This window comes from Apodemus sylvaticus, chromosome 20 (assembly GCF_947179515.1).
Source record: "Apodemus sylvaticus chromosome 20, mApoSyl1.1, whole genome shotgun sequence".
NCBI classification, from domain to species: domain Eukaryota; kingdom Metazoa; phylum Chordata; class Mammalia; order Rodentia; family Muridae; genus Apodemus; species Apodemus sylvaticus.
In genome coordinates this window covers 30,921,815-30,940,719 of record NC_067491.1, presented here as the reverse complement: position 1 = coordinate 30,940,719, position 18,905 = coordinate 30,921,815, and the positions used below count along the sequence as shown (strand labels likewise).

The following is an 18,905-nucleotide window of genomic DNA, read 5'->3' as shown; positions in this document are numbered from 1 at the left end:
TTCTGGCTAAATTTCATGCTAAGCTGCTGCTACAGAGGGCTCAGATAAGAGGTGCTTCGAAAAGAATGAAGCTGTTATTTTTTCCCGTGCCAATCTCAGTACGTGCAGTGTGGAACTGATAAGGTGGCGCCATGGCTTCTTAGGATCTCTGCTTCTCGTTTGTTCCCTTGCCATCCCAATGGGTCACCCTGCCCATGATGTCCAAGATGGCTCATTATCACATCAGCACCTTGGCTGACAGAAAAGGAGAGAGGAGGGGAAGAATGTGGGTGTATCCATTCTTTCTAAGTCATATAGAAGAAATTACATATACAGTGTTTGCCCAGAGATTATTGGCTACATCTCTCTGTGAGAAAGACTGGGAAATATTATCTTTGGAAGGCAAATCATCCCAGCCAAATGCCGTTACTCTGAAAGACAGGGAGGGCCGTATTCAGTTGCCAAGGTCAAAATAGCAGTCTCTGATACACATAAAGTATAGGCATCTTTCAACCACATAGGTCGTTTTTGGCATTGACTATTTGATGCCTGACAGGGATGGTTTTGAAGCCAGTGTTTTGGTGATACAGTTAAAATGCCTGCTCATTTTGTCATCACCTTAGTAAGCTATCTCATGAGCAACTTGTCCGTGCCCTCTTCACAGCACTTGACAAGTGGCATATGCTTTAAGCATTTTAAACAGAGTAGCTCAGCTGACAAGAACTAGCAAAAGTACTTTGAGACGTGTTCTACTAAGTTCCAGCTAGCCCACTTGTCTGCTGCTGCCCATCATTTTACTGGATGCCTGGTCCATTTTCTCCGTAGCTGGCTGTGAAGCCAAGAGTTATTTGTGACCCCTTTCTTCATTATCAGTTCATTTCCATTCCACCTGTAATTCCTTCATGCTATATTTTCATAATATATCTCCGGCACCTGGCCATGTTGTTCTACCTCCACTGCTATGTCCATAGGCACAGTATCCTTCCTTCATCCTTCACGAGACCAGTGGTTCTCAACCTTCTTAGGGCCGCAACCCTTTAATGGAATTCTTCATAGTGTGGTGATCTTCCAAACTGTAGAATTGTTTTTGTTGCTGCTTCAGAACTATAATTTTGCTACTGTCATGAATTGTAATGTAAATATCTGATATGCAGGATATGTGATATGTGATCCCTTGGGGGTTGAGACCCACAGGTTGAGAACCTACTAGGGTATTATTTACTAGGGTATTACTAAAAGATTCCTACCTGAACTCCCCTTTGTTTACTTGATCTTTAATCATGCCTTGTAATTTTTTATTTTATGTCAGACATGATGTATTTTATAACAAAAATGGAGACTTCTCAGTGGGGTATTTTGTTCATTGAGAATACACACACACAGAGACACACACATACACACACATACATACACACACATACACACACACACACACACACACACAGTATGTTATAGTCTTAGGCCTCCAGAAATGTATACTTTCTCTAGTTTCTTTGCATTTTGTCTCACTATCTTTGGGTCTTTCTAAAGACTCAGACTTTTTTGTGTATATTAATATTTTGGTATATTCTAATGCAATACTGGATGCTTTTATACATATTAGAAGGTGTTATGCTATCTTATGATTGAGTCTCAGCTTTTTTAACTATGATCTTTTCCCTCTTCTTTTCCTTTGTCCCACTTCCTGTTGAGACAGGGATCCTAGAAGTGACTCAAGCCAGAGGATGTTCTGTTGCATCTGGATATTCTGTAGCATCTTTCTTTCTGCTAGGAAGCAGACCTTTGTACAGAAGGTGCTGTGTGTAAATTCCCAGTTTAGTCTTATTTGTGTTAGTTAGAGTTTCTATTGTGGTGATAAAACTCCATGACCAAAAGCAACTTTGAGATGAAAGAGTTTATTTCATCTCATGTATCAAGTCACAGTCCATCACTGAGGGGAAGTCAAGGCAGGAACTCAAGCAGGGCAGGAACTTGGAGGCAGAAGCTGATGCAGAGGCCATGGAGAAATGCTGCATCCTGCCTTGTGCCCCAGTGGCTTCCTCAGGCTGCATTCTTACCTACCCAGGACTACTTCTCTAAGAGTGGCACTACTCACAATGGACCAGGTCTACCTACATCAATCACTTATTAAGAAAATGGACAGAAGGCTTGTCACAGGGCATTTTCTCCACTGAGATCCCTCTGCACAAATGACTCCAGGTTGTGTCAAGTTAACGTAGCACACCATTCTAGTATATTACTCGAGCCACAAAATTGAGATCTAAGTCAACTGAGCAGAATTGCCAGGCACCCACTTGGTGTAATTTTCTGACCCTCAAGGCTTCTGCTCCTGGGAAGTTCACCTCTGCCGTTCTCTCTGACTTTGCCTATTTCTGCAAGTTTCCAGTTGGTGGTCAGCTTTCTGTCGATTTTCCGTGGTATTTCTGAGTCTCAATTTGCATCAGTTTTCCTACTGTCGGGACAAGGGAGATCATTTCAGTTTCTTTAATCCCTGAGCTGACATGCTGATTCCATTATTATAGCTTGCTTACACTTAACTACCATCCCAGTGACCCTCTGGAAATATGTCAGGACACACTCGGCATTCCAAACACCGCAGCTTTCTCCTCGTTTCTATTTTCTTTCTGAGCAAAACCACAGAGTCACAGAAAAGGTGCATGTCTATCTAGCTGCTTGCCTTCCCATGCTCCATTCTAGCCCTGCAAGTTGCTATGATGCCTCTATTTGCCTGATAAACTCTGACCACCGTGCTCCTATCATTGCTTCTGTGTGAAGTGAATTTTCTTAGCCTCAGTGTGGTACACTGCATATTCCTTGGGTCTTAGATGAAGGTACCAGTGTCAGTAAGATGTTTTTTGTGGACTTATCAACCCTGTTAAAGATGACAGCCATGCGTCTTTATGCAGCATCCCCCATTTTCTTTCCATTCTTCATGTTTCTCATAGCACCCATGACGATGTTGTTTACTGTCTGCATGTATTGTCTTTGTAGACGGTAAGATGGGATGGAATAAACTTAGGTGGTTTGTTCTTTAAAAAAATCAACATAGTAGGAGAATGCCTGAGTCAGTGATGTGATTGTTTCATACGTGTGAGGACATGAGTGTCACTCCCAGAACCCATGTCAAAGCAGCTAAGCATGGTAACATATTACATTGTAATCCCTGTAATACTGGGGACACGGAGACAGGAAGATACCTGCAGTATCCTCACCAGAGAGTCTAGCCTAATCAGTAAGCTTCCAGTTAGTGAGAGATTCTGTCCTAAAGATGGTAGCTAGTGCTTCCAAGGATGATATATGGAGTTGGGCTAAGTCTTCCACAAGTGTGCTTATACACATGGATATACTCATTCCCACATAAGCACATACGTTCACATATACACACAGACAAAAATACTGTATATACAGCAATGACTATGCCTACTAGAGAGAAAGCTTTTATTAAAAGGTATTTTGACTAGTAAATATGACAATCTTTCTTTTTGAGTTTTATGTTCAGTTTAGAGGTAGGATACAGAAGCAAGTGACAAGGAAATGTACATTGTTTTGCTTTGGGTAAACCAGATACTGAGAGGGAGACTTTATAAAATGATGGTTAGGACTGGGAATGTAGGTCATTTGTATTTCAGGACTGTCGTCTGTGACATGGGCTTCCGTTCTGAAACAGACAAAAGTTTTTCAATCCAGGTCTCTTGCTGCTCTTTTCCCCCCCGCCCCCTATTTGTAAAGTGCTCATAATTCTTACTTCAGTTACATTCTTGGCAATTATGAGACAGAGAAGAATCTTATGTAAAAAGCCTCCTGACAATTTGTCACATTACTTAAGTCTAGCAAAAGATTAGAAACCCTTTAAAGCCAGTATTTCGGAATAATTTCCGAGACTACACATTGAGACTGTTTTTCTTCTCCCTTTGAAAGCTTTTGAAAATTTGCAAGTACTTCAGTCTGCCATGTGTTCTTACAGAATATGATGTTAAGCCTCACGAAGCATTATACTTTAAAACTGCGCCCTTTATCGTGGCTTCTGCAGACAGCTTCCAGTCATTAGCTGATTGGATGCAAATGCTGGTGGGCGATGCCTCTCTCCCAGTGACTGTGTGGCTAATTTATGCTTTACATCTGCACAGGAGAGACATGATGCTGATTGAGACACTGTAAACGACAAGTCCTGCCTCGGTCTGTGGTTGATAATATCAAAAACTCATGGGCATGGTTGATAACTGTCCATTGGAGATGCCACAGTGATCTTGCATTCCTGTGCTAAGCAAGGGCACTTTTCTAGGATGGTTGCTGTAATGGACAAGACATGTTGGATTTGAAGGCATGTTGTTTTTTACTTGATGCAGGATACTTTGTAAACCGGTTGGTAACATACTTGCTTACAAAAAGCATTTTTTATTTCATCACAAATGAAGTAAATGCATAATCCCTTCCTCTTTGACCTCTGGCTGTTTCTGATGTTCTTTGTCCTTTTCCCCTCCCCCCACACCTATGTGTATCTTGGCAGCATTGGTTTCTGCCACCTTAGCTCCCAGGGCTCTACAGTGAGTGCTTCTCTCCTTTCACCCAGGTCATGGTGGTTCTCTCTTATGGGTTTGGCTTCCCCAGACTCCGTCTTTGTTTCCTCTTTCTAGTATGTGTAGTGTCACCTGCAACATAAGTGGGCAGCGTAAAGGTGGTGTAGACAAATATATTATTGACTATTGAAACAAAATGATGGTTTTTTTTTTTTGTGATCTCCTGGTTCTAAGAGTTTTTTCGTCTGGGGAACCATACAACATCTCATCCTCATCACCTCTAGGTTCAAAACGCAACTATTTACAAACTTCCTATTAATAAAGCAGTCATCACAGATTAAGCATTATATATAAATGTGCATATGTAAATATATAAATGAATGATAACATATATGCTATCCTGTCTGCTAAAATACTAAATGCATACAAAAACATATTAAAATGTTTTAAATTCCTGGCTAATCAATTCTCTGACAGTGTGACTTAGCCTGCGGATTGCTTGCTGGCATACACAAAGCCTTATGTTTGAAAACATGCACCACACAAACTCATATTTATAACTCTTTGGTCATCCAGGAATCCTGAATTTGTGCTTCCCAAAATAAATGACAATTTTTTTTTACACTGATACCTATATAGAAAGTTATAGATAAAATTCCTGTTCTCAGTTCTGCACTGTTTAACAAGTTCTCTTCCTTCTTGGGTTACTGTAAAAGTTACTGTTTTGTTTTATCATTATATATGTATGTTTCATACACATACTGCTTTCATATACATGTCTCAAAACCTTTTGACATTTCATTATTAGCTATGGTATGTATTGTATTGGTTTATCTCTGTATAGCACTCCTTTTCTGGATCAAAAGTGTTTATGTAGCACAGGCTAGGCTGCAAAATATTTTGTGTATATGAGTGTGTGTATGTGTGTGTGTATACATATACACATATACTAAGAATACTATTTGTTCAGGGAATAACTGTAAGTGTACCTGAAATCTAAGTCTCTATGTAAAAATTGGCACTTGTGACTTTTTGTTCTAAGTTCTAAGTGAGACTCCTCTGTAACTATGTATAGTGTAATTAAGCAACTAAATTTATAAACACGAAAGTATTTCATTTCTTCAGTACTTTATCATGGCACATCAAAGCAAAGGTGACAACTTTTCAAAAGAGATTCCTATTATATAAAATATTAAATTTATCAATGATGTCAAGAAGAAAAACCACTGCTGGATTTCAAGGCTGACTAGCTGGACTAAAACAATTCTAAAACAGTGATTTAGAAAAACATCAGAACAAACAGAACAGCTTTCTAAGAAGGAAAGTGAAATGAACTCAGAGAGGCTAATGGGAGAGAAGTGATCAGAAATGAAGTTGGAATTCCATAGGGTAGAGCGAGTCTGGGTTCATCTTCCTTCTTGGCCCCTTGTTTATTGAGTAGGAAGAAAAAAAAGACTCAACTGGTCAGTTGTAATGCATGTCTGTAATCTTAAAAACCAGTAGGCAAAGGCTGGTGGATCTCTGAGTTTGAGGCCAGGCAGGTCTACCAAGTGAGTTCCAGGCTAGCCAGGGCTACACAAAGCAAACTTGTCTCAAAAAATCAATAATAATGGTGGTGATGATGATGATGATAAAGAACAACAGGAGTCAGAAGAAGAAATGAAATAAAACTAATTGAATGGAATAGACCAAACTATTAGTAAAGATCCTTTAAAAGTATTCGATTCTTGAGAAACGTAAGCATTTTTAATTTGAATTTCAAGTATTCACAGAATTTCAAAGGCTTATACCTTCATGCCTTTAAAAATGGAAAAACTACATAGAGGCAAGCAGAGTTCTGTGAGCTCAAGACGAGCCTGCTGGTGTGTGTGTGTGTGTGTGTGCGTGTGCGTGTGCGTGTGCGTGTGTGTGTGTGTGTGTGTCTGTGTGTCTGTCTGCGCGTGCATGTGTGGATGTGCATATATATATATATATATATATACATATATAATATGTGTATATAGTGACTTTAACACACACGCACACGCACACGCACACACACACAGACAAGGGGTGGACAGAGAGAGGACACACAGAAGTTTAGACATGCCAGTGCTGCAGAGTAAGACTCTTTCAATAAAACAAAATAAAAATAAGCAGGAGAAAAAACATTTCCCACATTTTTGTTTTCTCATCTAGCTCTGTTAACTGTGGATATTCTTTTTTTTGGCAAAAAGTAGCAAGCAATAACAAGATGCAATGCATATAACTCTAAGGTGTTTTATAAAATTGTTGCTTATGACTGGCTCTGTATTTCAGAATATTTATAACAAGATTCTAGTATGTTTCTAGACTTTTAAGTTCCCTCTGTCCTGAAGTCGACCATTACCTTAGGCTATAACCATTTTTGTGTTGAAGAAACTGAGAACCTTTAGTCTCTGGTTAGAATAATCCTGAAATTAGATTATTGTTCCTTACATAATCTGTTCCTTTGAAAGGCTGTACTGTTCTTTCTTAATTAAACATTTATAGATAAATGTTCATTAAAGATAATATTTTTAGAAAGTAAGTGCATGTATTCTTATATTTTTTTAAATAAAAGGAGAGTAGCAAATGCCTACTTAAGAGTGAGGGGAAAGCCCTGCCCCAGTCCGTTGTTGAGGGCTGCATCGCTCAGCACGTGTTTGGACCTCATCACTTTTCATTCTGCTTCGGTGTTAGATCTACAGATTGGAAGTACAGGTTATGCATGAAGGCATTTGCTTTCAGATTCCTGTCTCAAAAGGTCTTGACATTTCACTATTAGATAAGAGTCTTTCATTATTTTCTCTCTGGATAGTTCCCATTTCCTGACTCAAGAGTCCTTATGTAGCACAGGCTAGCCTGATACTTAATATATATAGCTAGCCTAGGCTGTCTGTCTTTCTGTCCCTGTTTCCCCCCATATGCTGGAAATACATAGTGTGACGTATACTACTAACCTTGTAACTCTCTCTCTCTCGCTCTCTCTCTCTCTCTCTCTGTGTGTGTGTGTGTGTGTGTGTGTGTGTGTGTGTAACCAGAGAGTGAACCTAGGGATTTCAATTTGTATTAAATAAGTGTTCAACCACAGAAAGAACAGCCTAGCCATATTTGATTTTGTGACAGTCTTAAATTCTGATGTAGGTGTTAAACTCTCTTCTGGCCTCGGTTTCCCAGGTTGCTAGGGCTCCTGGTAGCTGCAGCATCTCTTTTCCACAGGTAGGTTTTGTTCTCATGGTTTTGAGCTAGAGTTTCAGTCTGTAGTCTAGACTGGCCTGGAGCTCTCTGTGTAGCCAGGCTGCTTAAACTTCAGTAGCCATCATTCCACATCAGTTTTCAATCCCTCCCAAGTGTTGGACTTGAAAGTATGATGAGCCACCACAATTACCTCTGTAGATAATATTTATCACTAGAATTTTCTTATTTGTAGTTTTAAGATTTTTTTTGTTTCTTAAAATTAGGATTGATGATAGCCTTCCCCATTCAATCCACTAATTTGTTTGATATTGACAGATGCTTGCAAGATAAGACATCCTTATACCCCACTTCTCTCCCTGAGAGCTTTCTTGCCTTTCTGGGTTCCCAGTCCATTGCAATGTGGAAACCGTATAATTGCCCCACTTTCTGACCGCTTAACATATGCATTCCAAATTGCTTCAATTTTTTTTAACCCAGCATTTTCAAGGATTCTGCATAAAAGATATTCTTTGGATGTTAAACGAGATAACCTATTAAGTAGTCATCTTATTTCAAATTGGATTTGAAATTTGTGAGGTTGCTTTTTTTTTTTAACCATAGTAGTGACTTTTGTAATATTTAATTTTGAAGCAAAAGAAAGTTAATAAGTGGATGAGTTATGGATATGTTTATTAGTTATTTGTTCTAGATTGCTGAGATAATATACCTGAGAATAGCAGCTAAAGAAAGGAAAGGAACGGTTGATTTTTTGCTCTTAGTGTGAGGCTGAAGTCATCCGTCCTTTGCTGTGGGGAAGGCTTGAGATACTTGGCCACGTCATATCCACAGGCTGGAGAAGGGTGAACACTGAAGCTCATTTTTTCTTTGTTATTCAGTCCAGAAACCAACTGTATAAAATGGTATAGACTATGTTTAAGACAGGGGTTCCCACCTCGGTTAGCTCAGTGTAGAAGAAGCTTGTCCACAGACACACCCAGAGTCTAAGGTGACTCTAAAGCCTGACAATATAAACCATCAACATGTGCAAAATCAGATTGCAGATATTCAACTCATACCATGCATGGGCAAGTAAATATGTTGCTTTTTTCCTATAAGCTTACAGATAATATAACACATAAAACACACTGTAAGGACAATTACCATCTGCTTTTGGAAATAACAGTCTTAGCCTTTTACATATGTGATAACTTCTTTTGATTGTGGGTTTTAAAGAAAATTCCACAAAGTCCAAAACAATGATGGAAAAATATGAAATGCTCAAATCATGTCGTTATTTCAAAAGGTCAGGTGAAGAGAAATATTTTGGTGTGATTCTATAAGAAGACGGCAGAAGAAAATGTGTGGTTATTCTTTTTATTTTTATACATATTGATAATGGGCATGAAATTCATTTTTAATGCCTGTAAATCATTATCAAATTCATTTGTAATTTTCAAAATGAGACCATCATCCAAGATGATCTATCACATAAATATATGCTATATATTTACAAATATAAAAAACATGTAATAGATACTATATACTTATAAGCATTAAAAATATTCAGACCAATCTTGCTTATTAAAGGTTTCTTAAAGAATAAAATTTATCGATTAGGAAACCATGTACAGGTTTATTAAATAAATATTGATCATACATAGTCAAATGAGCATATACACACACACACATACACACACACTTATATGAGAGAGAGAGAGACAGACGCTTCCTTTGATGTTATAATGAATTATACAGGTTCTACTTCATAGGCACATCTGTTGCCACCCTGAAAATTTATTTGGTCATCATAAATAACATAATTGAGGTCAATGATAATAATCACTGTAGACTGTGAGTGCCTTCTTTGCTGCATTAGTTAGGAAAAATTTTTATCTGGCTTCATTAAATTAGTAATAGCTGCTTCAGAGTTCATTCTCTGGACACAGCTGACAGTTTCTAAAAAGGGGTTTCAGTGAACTATCAGCAAAGAACATGTGGTCTAAAATAGATACGTTTTAGTAATTGCCAATATTGCAAATACTGTCTATGCTTTTGATTTATTTTTTTACTATTTTTTCATCAATGGTTTGAATTGTGTTGTTTTTTATTAAGACTGAATGATATTGTTATTCACATATTCATGTAAACATTGAAAATTTAACACAGTATTTAGTGTGCTAATATTCTCATTATACAAGCATATAATTACTTATTTTATACAAGCACATCTATTCTGCACTTTTCTCATTGTCAGTGACAGTGATGTATTGAAATTTCCCTGTGTTCTCAACATTCTGTTATTTCAAAGGAACATTATGGAAGTCTAAAGTCTCCCTGTTTTCAATGTAGCATTGGGCTTCTCAGACACTTTAGGGAAAGTTGATATAACTGTTCAAGCCCTCGGAGAACCAATTTAGTATGATATAAAGACGTTCCACACATGTCATTGTAATATATACTCACAAAAATTTTTATTACTCCTTTTTGACAGTATTATTGACAACAAGGGTTTACATATATTGCTTGAGGAAAGATTCCATGCTTGGTTGCTCCCAAAGTCCTTCATGTCTAGTCACAATATTAGAAAAATGCAAATTCTTTTTATCCATTCTTTATGTCCAGTCTTTTTAATCTCACATACCTGTTGCTGATTAATGAGAAACCCTTCATAGGCCACATTATGATCAGTGGTTAGGAAAAAAAAGGAAAGATAGATCACTGAGAAATAATCATTCCATGCAAATGACAAATTAATTGATGAGAGAAAGTGCAGGTAAAACCAAGTTTCAAGCACCATGACCAGTACTGGCCAGTTCTCTTGACTAGCAATAAAAGGATGGCTCATAGTTTGAAATATTATAGAATTTGCTGATGTCATTATAAAATTCTGAGGATCTTGTATGATATACTAATACTAAAAGAAGTGATGGTATGTGTGAATAGCCAAATGTATCTGTGGATATTGGAGTATTGCAGCATAAACAACCTCAAGACTAACACTATTGTATCCTGAAACACTGAAATTATCTTATCATCTTATTATCATTTCAGATAAACATACATTTAGTCTGAGTTCTATTTGATCTATGCAAATTTAATGTAGCAATGGTTAAATTGCTTTTTACATAATAAAATTAGTATAAATAAAATATCTAATTGCGTCCAGATATATGGATTATGTATTCTGGTATCAACGAATCATATTTAACCACACAATTCTCATTCATTTCATATTTGAAATGCACATTACCTGCTAGTTATCATTAGGCTATCACTTGCAGTTAACCAAGGCGTAATCAGTTTCAGAAAAATAAATTTTTGTGGGACGAAAGGATTTCTTTTTTCCCCAGAATTTATGAAGCAATGATTAGATGATTAATAAAAAGATCACTCTACAAATATTGACCGCTTTCATTGTTTCTTCTGATAGCAGGAACAAAAACTACAAAAGTACAGTTTACATTTAGCTTCATCTTGATGTTCACGTAGTTTCCTTTCTCTGTTTGCCCTCTCATTGGCTTCCCCTCTCCGTTTTCCGTTGCAGTTGAGATTAGAAAGTTTAATATAATTAAGCTTTATAGTTTGCATTGATCTCTATTTATGTTACAATCTGGGCAACAGCGTTTGCAGACCATGTCTGATGTGTAAGCATTCTACAGTGGTTAAAATATAAAGGGCTTTTGGAACCAGACAGGATGGACATATCTATGAGCTTCCTAAAGCTTTTCTGTGTCTCTTCAGGGAAGTGTATGTTGTTATTATTCTAAAGAAAAATCAATTGCATGCAAAATTGTGCCTGAGTATGGTGTTCAATCTGAATGGAAGAAGATTTTACCAATATATTTAGAGACAAGTCCATTCCTTATTCTTTTGCATTGGGAAGTGTGCAGAGAAAGACTGGAAAAATGTCAATTTCCAATCTTTTTTGAAAAAATAGCTTTTGATTCTACACAACTAATTTAAAAATTGGAGAAATAAACTTTAGGAGTTTTCTTTTTAACATACTTAAATATTTGAATTTTTGGAGATTCTTATCTATTAGATTTTTAGGTTGGATCTAAAGATGGAGTTTAAATTATAAGATAAAAATAAACTTTAGCTCAGAGCAACAGCCCTTACCAAGTTTGGCTCTGTTTATTGGTTTGGTGAAATGAAAATGCTGGCACAGTAACCCAAAAAGGCATGATTGTTCTGTTAGAGACAACCTAAATGTTAAGTAGTTAAAGATCAAATATTAATGTTAAGAGGTGCATTTATAGTTTTAGTATGTTTTCAAACTGTATTGAATGTTAAATAATGAGATTCATGATAATATTTTAATACTTAGTCAATATATAGAAGTTCCTCAAATAATAACATATAGTGATTAGTTTTAATAGAAGCCAATCTACTTGGATTGGTTTTGTAAAACACCAGAGATACAAGATTGCAGTCATTTCAGTTTGAGTTTATCCTCAGATTTGAAAATACTTGAAGATCTGAATGCTAACTGTGAAGTGTTGGAGGTGTTTATGGCATGGTTTCAAGAAGGACCTCACATTTGATTTTCTTTTTAGAAGACTAATTGTTCTTCAACTATTATGTTCTTTCAACAAAACTAAAGCTTGTGAGACTGTGGGCTGAGAACAAGAGTAGCTTTCATGGTGAATTAAGTTCAACTTTCTCCTCAGTAGATACATGTTGGTTATAGGTTATACCCTGTGAAGGGTCTGTGAGGTGTAAGAGTGAGTCCTTCATTTCCTGAATTTTAATTTTCTATTCATTTTGAGAATAACTTCACAGATTTTCTTTTGCCTTAAATTTTTCAGCATTATTCAGAAACACCTGGTAGCCTTCCCTTAATATATCCAAGATGTCCTAATCCTTGAGTATGTTCTAGAGTAATTAAACCGTGTTTATTAAATTCCATCACATATGAGGAATGTTCACATTGTCAGTGGGAAAACACCATAGACAATGCTTTAAAGAGTAACTATTTGTTGACACATATTAAGTATGTTCTATTCAATATATAACCTTAAAAATACCTAATCATGGGTGTGTCAGGATATTTTTGAATATGGCCCAACCGCGAAATCATTTTAAGACGTGAATTTTGAGTACATGACTTTGCTTTTTGTAACTCCATAGCATGGGTCTCCAGCAGGGACTTTGTAGATGACAGTGTGCATTCACAACAGCAAAAGGTTGGACAGGCCTGAAGTCCATATTCTTTTGACTTGTTTGTATTTATAAACTTCTTTCCCCATGTTCAACTTTTTATGTTTCATTTGCAGGCTTGTAGAAGACTAGTTAATTTCTAGGAACTTCCTCTATAAATGGCTGAGATATATTCTTCTATTGTATTATATATATATACATATATATATAATCTTATAAGATTATATATATATAATCTTATATTACTTATAAATAGATAACATCTTAAATATACTTCTAAGTATATAATAAGTATGTATTAATATGTATATAACTAACACACACACACACACACACACATATATATATATATTACTTTGTAGTATCCTTTAATAAATAAATCCTCATCATTTGAGGTTGTCATATCTTCTTCCTCCTCCTCATCCTCTTCTTTGTTTTGTTTTGTTTTTGTTTTTTGTTTTTTTGATTTGGTTTTTTTGGGGATTTTTTTTTTTTTGAGACAGGGTTTCTCTGTATAGCCCTGGCTGTCCTGGAACTCACTCTGTAGACCAGGCTGGCCTCAAACTCAGAAATCTGCCTGCCTCTGCCTCCCAGAGTGCTGGGATTACAGGCATGAGCCACCATCCTCTTCTTCTTGACCCCCCTCCTCCAGTTCCCTTTGAATTGTAATTGGAGAATTTTTGAGAGGGGGTTCCTATTTTATTCCATAGAGAGTATTCTTATTGTTCTGTTATTTTTGCTTTCTAAAAGGCCATTTATTAATGTATTTTTTGATGCAGGGTGTCATGTAACCCAGCCTAACATTATATTCAATATTGAATAACCATGGACTGGGATCCTCTTGTTGCTACCTCACAAGTGCTAGGTGAGCCACTACTGTCATTGTGCTTGGCTCTTTGAAATGTAACTTTTGAAATTCCTTGGCATTTATCTTTGTGTTTGGAAAATCAGACGATACAATCTAGTTTCTCATATATTATTGTTAGGATAAATTTTAAGAGTTATTTAGTGAATGATGCTAAAATATTGATTGGAATTACATAAAATTCTTGATTAATTTACAGAGAATTGTTGATTTAATTAATAAAGATGATTTGTTTAATATGGTCCAGTTTCTCAAGTAGTTGAAAAAACAGAATACACTGCAGTAATTAATTCTTCCTTTCTCAAACTGGAGTATATCAGTAAGCATATAACGTATAGTATTAATGCTTCATCATAATAAATTTTTCTTTTAACTGTAATGTGTGTATTTATATATTTCAGCTGAAATTTAAGTGGTTTTTCAATTCAAGTATGATTTTCTTTCACTTTTAGCTTTATCACTAAAACTTGAAAAATGAACTTTATCATATAATTATCATAATATCATATAATAATCATTAGTCCACTAATTTTTTTAAGCTCATAGTCTCTGAGGTAACTATATTTTTGTATATGTAGCTTTTAAATTTATTTGCTATCATCCGTTGCCAGCATCACTGAAAAAAGATTACCTCATTTTTATTTAAAGGAGTAGGAGCAGGGAGAGCAGTTTTCACACCAAAGATTTCTCTGACAGTTCTACTCTTAATTTGGTATCTCTTCACACATGTGTTTTGACAGAGAGATCTAGGGAGAAATGATTTTGAGAGGGAATTGTTTGTCTCTGAACACTATGGCATCCTCTATGCCATTAGTTCAGCCAGAGGCAAGTGCAGCTAGAGTAAAGTTGGCGCCGTTCGCTCTTGTACTTAGAGAGAACATTATGTTTTGCTCAACCTGCGAAATCTCGGACTCTGTGTTATGACAAGACAGTTTACTTCAGAAGCAGAAATGGAAGGTACTCTAAGGGAAAGGATGTCCCCTGAGATTGAATACTGGGATCATTTTAATTTTTCATCTAGTATTTAGTTTAGCAGGAAAGGGAGTTGTTTGGCTTTTAGTGGATTTTACAATGGTCTTTGGCTTTGGTTTGTTGTTTGTTTAGTCAAATCTCTGCTGAGGTTTTGCTTTGTTTGCAGCACAGTCTCTGACAATCTGTCTGAGGCTGGGTTCTGTGGAGCTATATCTGGTATGACCCACTGGCCAGCTCCTGGAGGTCAGAGGAGTTCTGGGTATCCTGTGTTCTTTCCTTACTTCCTTGTCTTTCTTCTTTCTTTAGTTTGTGATGTGTTTAAAACAGTTTTAAAATGTGTGATGAATCCGATAGTTTTCTCCTTTCCTTTTTCTAGATACAATGGGCAGTGGTTTAACCATATATAGTGTGATATTTGCATTTGAACAGAAAGCAGGAACTCTCTTCACATTGCAGCTTTGCCCCAGTTTACTTCACCAGTTATCTGTCGCTTCCAGCTTCTCTTCTCCCTTTGAAACAACCCTCTCTTCTGCTCTCCTCTTGCTGAGGACCCTACACCTTTTGTCCTTGGATTTCTGAAGTTACTCTCTGAGCTGTCTCTTTCTTATTTTTTCTGTTTTGTTTTGAGATAGCATCTCACTGGCCCTGAAGTCACTTTATAGTTGATGACAACTCTGCTTCAAGGACAACACCTTTGGTTTCTCCTGCTTCTACTTCTTCTCTACTGGGATTACAGATGCCTGATTTATGTGGGACTAAGGATGCGATGGAGGGGCTTCCTGCATTATGGGCAAGTCAACTAGAGAATGACCTATCTCTGTAGGCCCATCTTGCTCTTGTTCTGTTTCTGTTAGAGTTTGCCTGGCAGAGGTCAATGGTGCTCATCTCAATATATAAACTGTTGTCTCAAAACTGCCTCTCTGAAATCCTGTCCTGAAAATTTGAGTGAAATTATTCCAGATTGCATGCCACAACTTAGTGACCCTGTATATGGAATCATATATATCCTGTATCCTGGTCATTTCTGTGACTTGATCTTGATTTCTTGCATCCATTCACTGACTTGACTACTTATAGTTGGAAAATGTCAACTTCATTTATCATTCTGTTTTCCCCACTGGCATCTCCAGTCTTTCTAGGACATGATTCCTTATACTGTAGTTCTTAGCATGCTCTGATTTCCCTATTTTTGCATTAAACTGACATAACTTTATTTATTTTGCAATTATTTGTAGTACTTACCACTATCTAATAGAAAGTATTACAGATATTTGTTTGTATGTCTACCTAAATGTGTGCTTGTGATCAGTGTTAGGGTCACACAGATGCCCCTGATGCAAGTGTGGAAGTCAGAGACCAACTTGGAAATGTCCTTTCTCTCTTCTTACCACATGAGTTCCAGGGATCAAGCTCAGGTCATCAGACTTGGGAGCAAGCACCTTTAGCCACTGAGCCTTCTTGCTGGCCCTGCAAGAGTTTATTTATATTACTGTATTGTTTAAGCCCTATTTTCCTTATACATTTTCCTCCTGTCTCTTACCACTATTCTTGGATACATAAGAATTTGAGATTTTTTTTTTGTCTTGTTTTTGTTTTTCAACAAGCACTTGATAATTCTAAAGTTTAGATGTTTGAAATCTCTGGTATCAGAGGTTTCCAAGCAAGGTTGAAGCATGTTTCAAGCCTGAGGTAGAGCAGAACGTCATGAGGGGAGCATGTGGCAGAATTAACAAGCCTGCCTTATGTTGGAAAGGAGGGGGGGCAGGGGGTATCAGACTCTCAAAATTCTCCAGTGACTCTTTCTGAAGCACTTAGTTTCTAAAAAAGTCCCTCCTCTCACACTTTGGCTGTCTCCCTACAGTCTGTTTGAAGCTTAAATCTTTCCTTGGGTCAGAGCCCTCAGCTCCTTATCTCTGGAAACATTGATAGTCATAATTAGAAATGCTTATAGTAACATCCTGGGCATGTTTCAATGTAATCAGACTGACCATCTGCATTAACTATTACTTTGAACAATTGTTTTCCATGACTTGATAATGTTGTTGGGAAAAAAAGAGAATTAACCACTGCCTGATTGCATTCATTATTGAATAAACAAACACACAACCAAATGTTTAAATATATATTCTTGATATAAAGCTAGCTATGTCAGCTATTGTCCAGAGGGACACTTGTTAGCTATGGTTTAATTCAGACATAAAAAAGGCCATTTTAAACATAAAAATTAACAAAAAGGCCATTTATTTCTATGAAAATATGCCTTAAAATATGTACTTCAGTATGTCCTGGCTGCAGTTTTCTTTAGCATCTTTGTGGATGAGTCTGGGTTACCTTTTCATTGTGTAAGTTAAAGTTTGCCTGTATCCGGAGGAGTAAATTCAGTGTAAATCTGTTTTACTAATTCTTGATCGAAGCATAACTTTGAGCGAAATTAAGTAAAGTAGCTTGAAGACAAAACTGAGTATTAGAAATTCCACAAGACATAATTTATTAATTTGAGGATGAGGGACTTTAGGTTAAAAAAGAAAAGTAGTGTTGGCCATTAAATATGAATATGGCTTACTGTTTATCTGTTCTTAGTTCTTATTGCCAAATGCTCAGTTTACTTGATAATATTTTTAGTGTTTAATTTTTAAATTGAATGCTAAATTTTTCTGTGAACTCACATGCTGTGGAGCAGTTCACAGTGGATGGATGTTGTTTTGTCACTAAAGGTAGACCTAGTATGAGAATGTTAATTAGAGGATGGGGCATGCTCAGGTTAGTCAGTTTTGGATCAGAATTTCTGCTTCAGTATTAACCTAGTATGTATTTAATGCTTCCTCACCCATAGAATAGCTGTATACACTAGGTCTGTGTTAAGAGAGTTTATGGAATGGCACATGTCAAGTATGATGAAAGACATGTACTATTTGTTGGTAGATAATTATGATTTTCAGTATCTTCTTTTTGCCATGGAAGCACACATAAAATGACAGATCAGTTTTCTCTGTAGATAATGAAAGGATACAAGGCACATTATATTTAGTAACTAAGGTTAAATAAGGTGTGTCAAGTTATAGAAACACAGGGAAATTGGACAGTGAAAGATACCCCATGTTTATTAATATATAAAAACAGATCCTTTAGACACCTTTTATTCTTCCAATAGTGCTAGTAATCATCCAAATCGATATATCTCCGTGTATAAGCCTTATCGTACCCTCCTGCTTATCGGGACATTTATTTTCAGAATTATTACCCCACATTTTTGACAGACCTTGTATAAATTAATTGTGTTCAGAAGCACAATGTTCTACTCATATGTACGTATCAGGGCTCTTCATAGCTTTCATCTTGTTTAGTTTTCTTATGCTTCTCCTTTTGAAGTATTCTATGGCCTTTATCAGTTCTTCTGTAGTTGGATCAGAACTTTGTTTATTTTAAGATGATTTCTTACTGCTTCCAGTCCAGTATTTACACAGTAATTTCAGACTATGAAGACCCCTAAGGAAACTTGAAAAAACATGTCGTCTTTGTAGGAGACCTTAAGATAACATTGTTCTTGGCGTTGTGATGAACTGTATATATGCATCAGCTTTGAGCCGTAGGATTGCTTTAATTATTTTAGACTTTGAATGTATTTAATCTCTTGGCTTGATGAAATGTTAGAGTATAAAGGAAATAAATTTCACCATACAATGTTTTATGGAAGTGTTTTTATCTCCCCATGGTATTTCCTGATAGATGGATATTATGCCATATGTAATTGGATTGACACTCAGCTTGAATACTTCTTTTTCTTCTTGCCAGCATGGGGTAACCTTGGAAATGTTCTGAAGAGTCAGAGTAAAATTTCTGAAGCTGAAAGCGCCTATAGAAATGCTCTGTACTACCGCAGCAACATGGCTGATATGCTGTATAATTTGTGAGTATGGCTTGTTTCCTCTGGTTAGGTACATGTTTGAAGCCTGCTGTGTGAGAAACTATGAGTTAACTAATAGTAATGGAGATGCTGATACCTATTTTCTGAAATAGATTTTTTTCTTTCATTCTTCCTTCCTTCCTTCCTTCCTTCCTTCCTTCCTTCCTTCCTTCCTTCCTTCCTTCCTTCCTTCCTTTCTTTCTTTCCTTTTCTTTCCTTCTTTTTCTTTTTTCTTCCTCCCTTCTCTTCCCTTATTCCTTACCCTTCCTTTCCCTCCCCCTCCCCTCCCCCTCCTCTTACTCCTCCTCCTTCTCTTCTTCTTCTCCTGCTC

The 18,905-nt window shown here is 36.6% G+C and overlaps 1 protein-coding gene across 3 annotated transcripts in view; it reads left to right on the top strand.

Moving 5' to 3' along the window:
* Tmtc2 (transmembrane O-mannosyltransferase targeting cadherins 2) overlaps nt 1-18,905 on the top strand; it is a 427,423-nt gene that overhangs the window by 220,010 nt on the left and 188,508 nt on the right. For all 3 annotated transcript variants that reach the window (XM_052165621.1, XM_052165622.1, XM_052165623.1), the window contains exon 4: nt 18,463-18,577. In XM_052165621.1, coding sequence (XP_052021581.1) covers nt 18,463-18,577 — 115 coding nt within the window. The remainder of the gene's footprint in view (nt 1-18,462; nt 18,578-18,905) is intronic.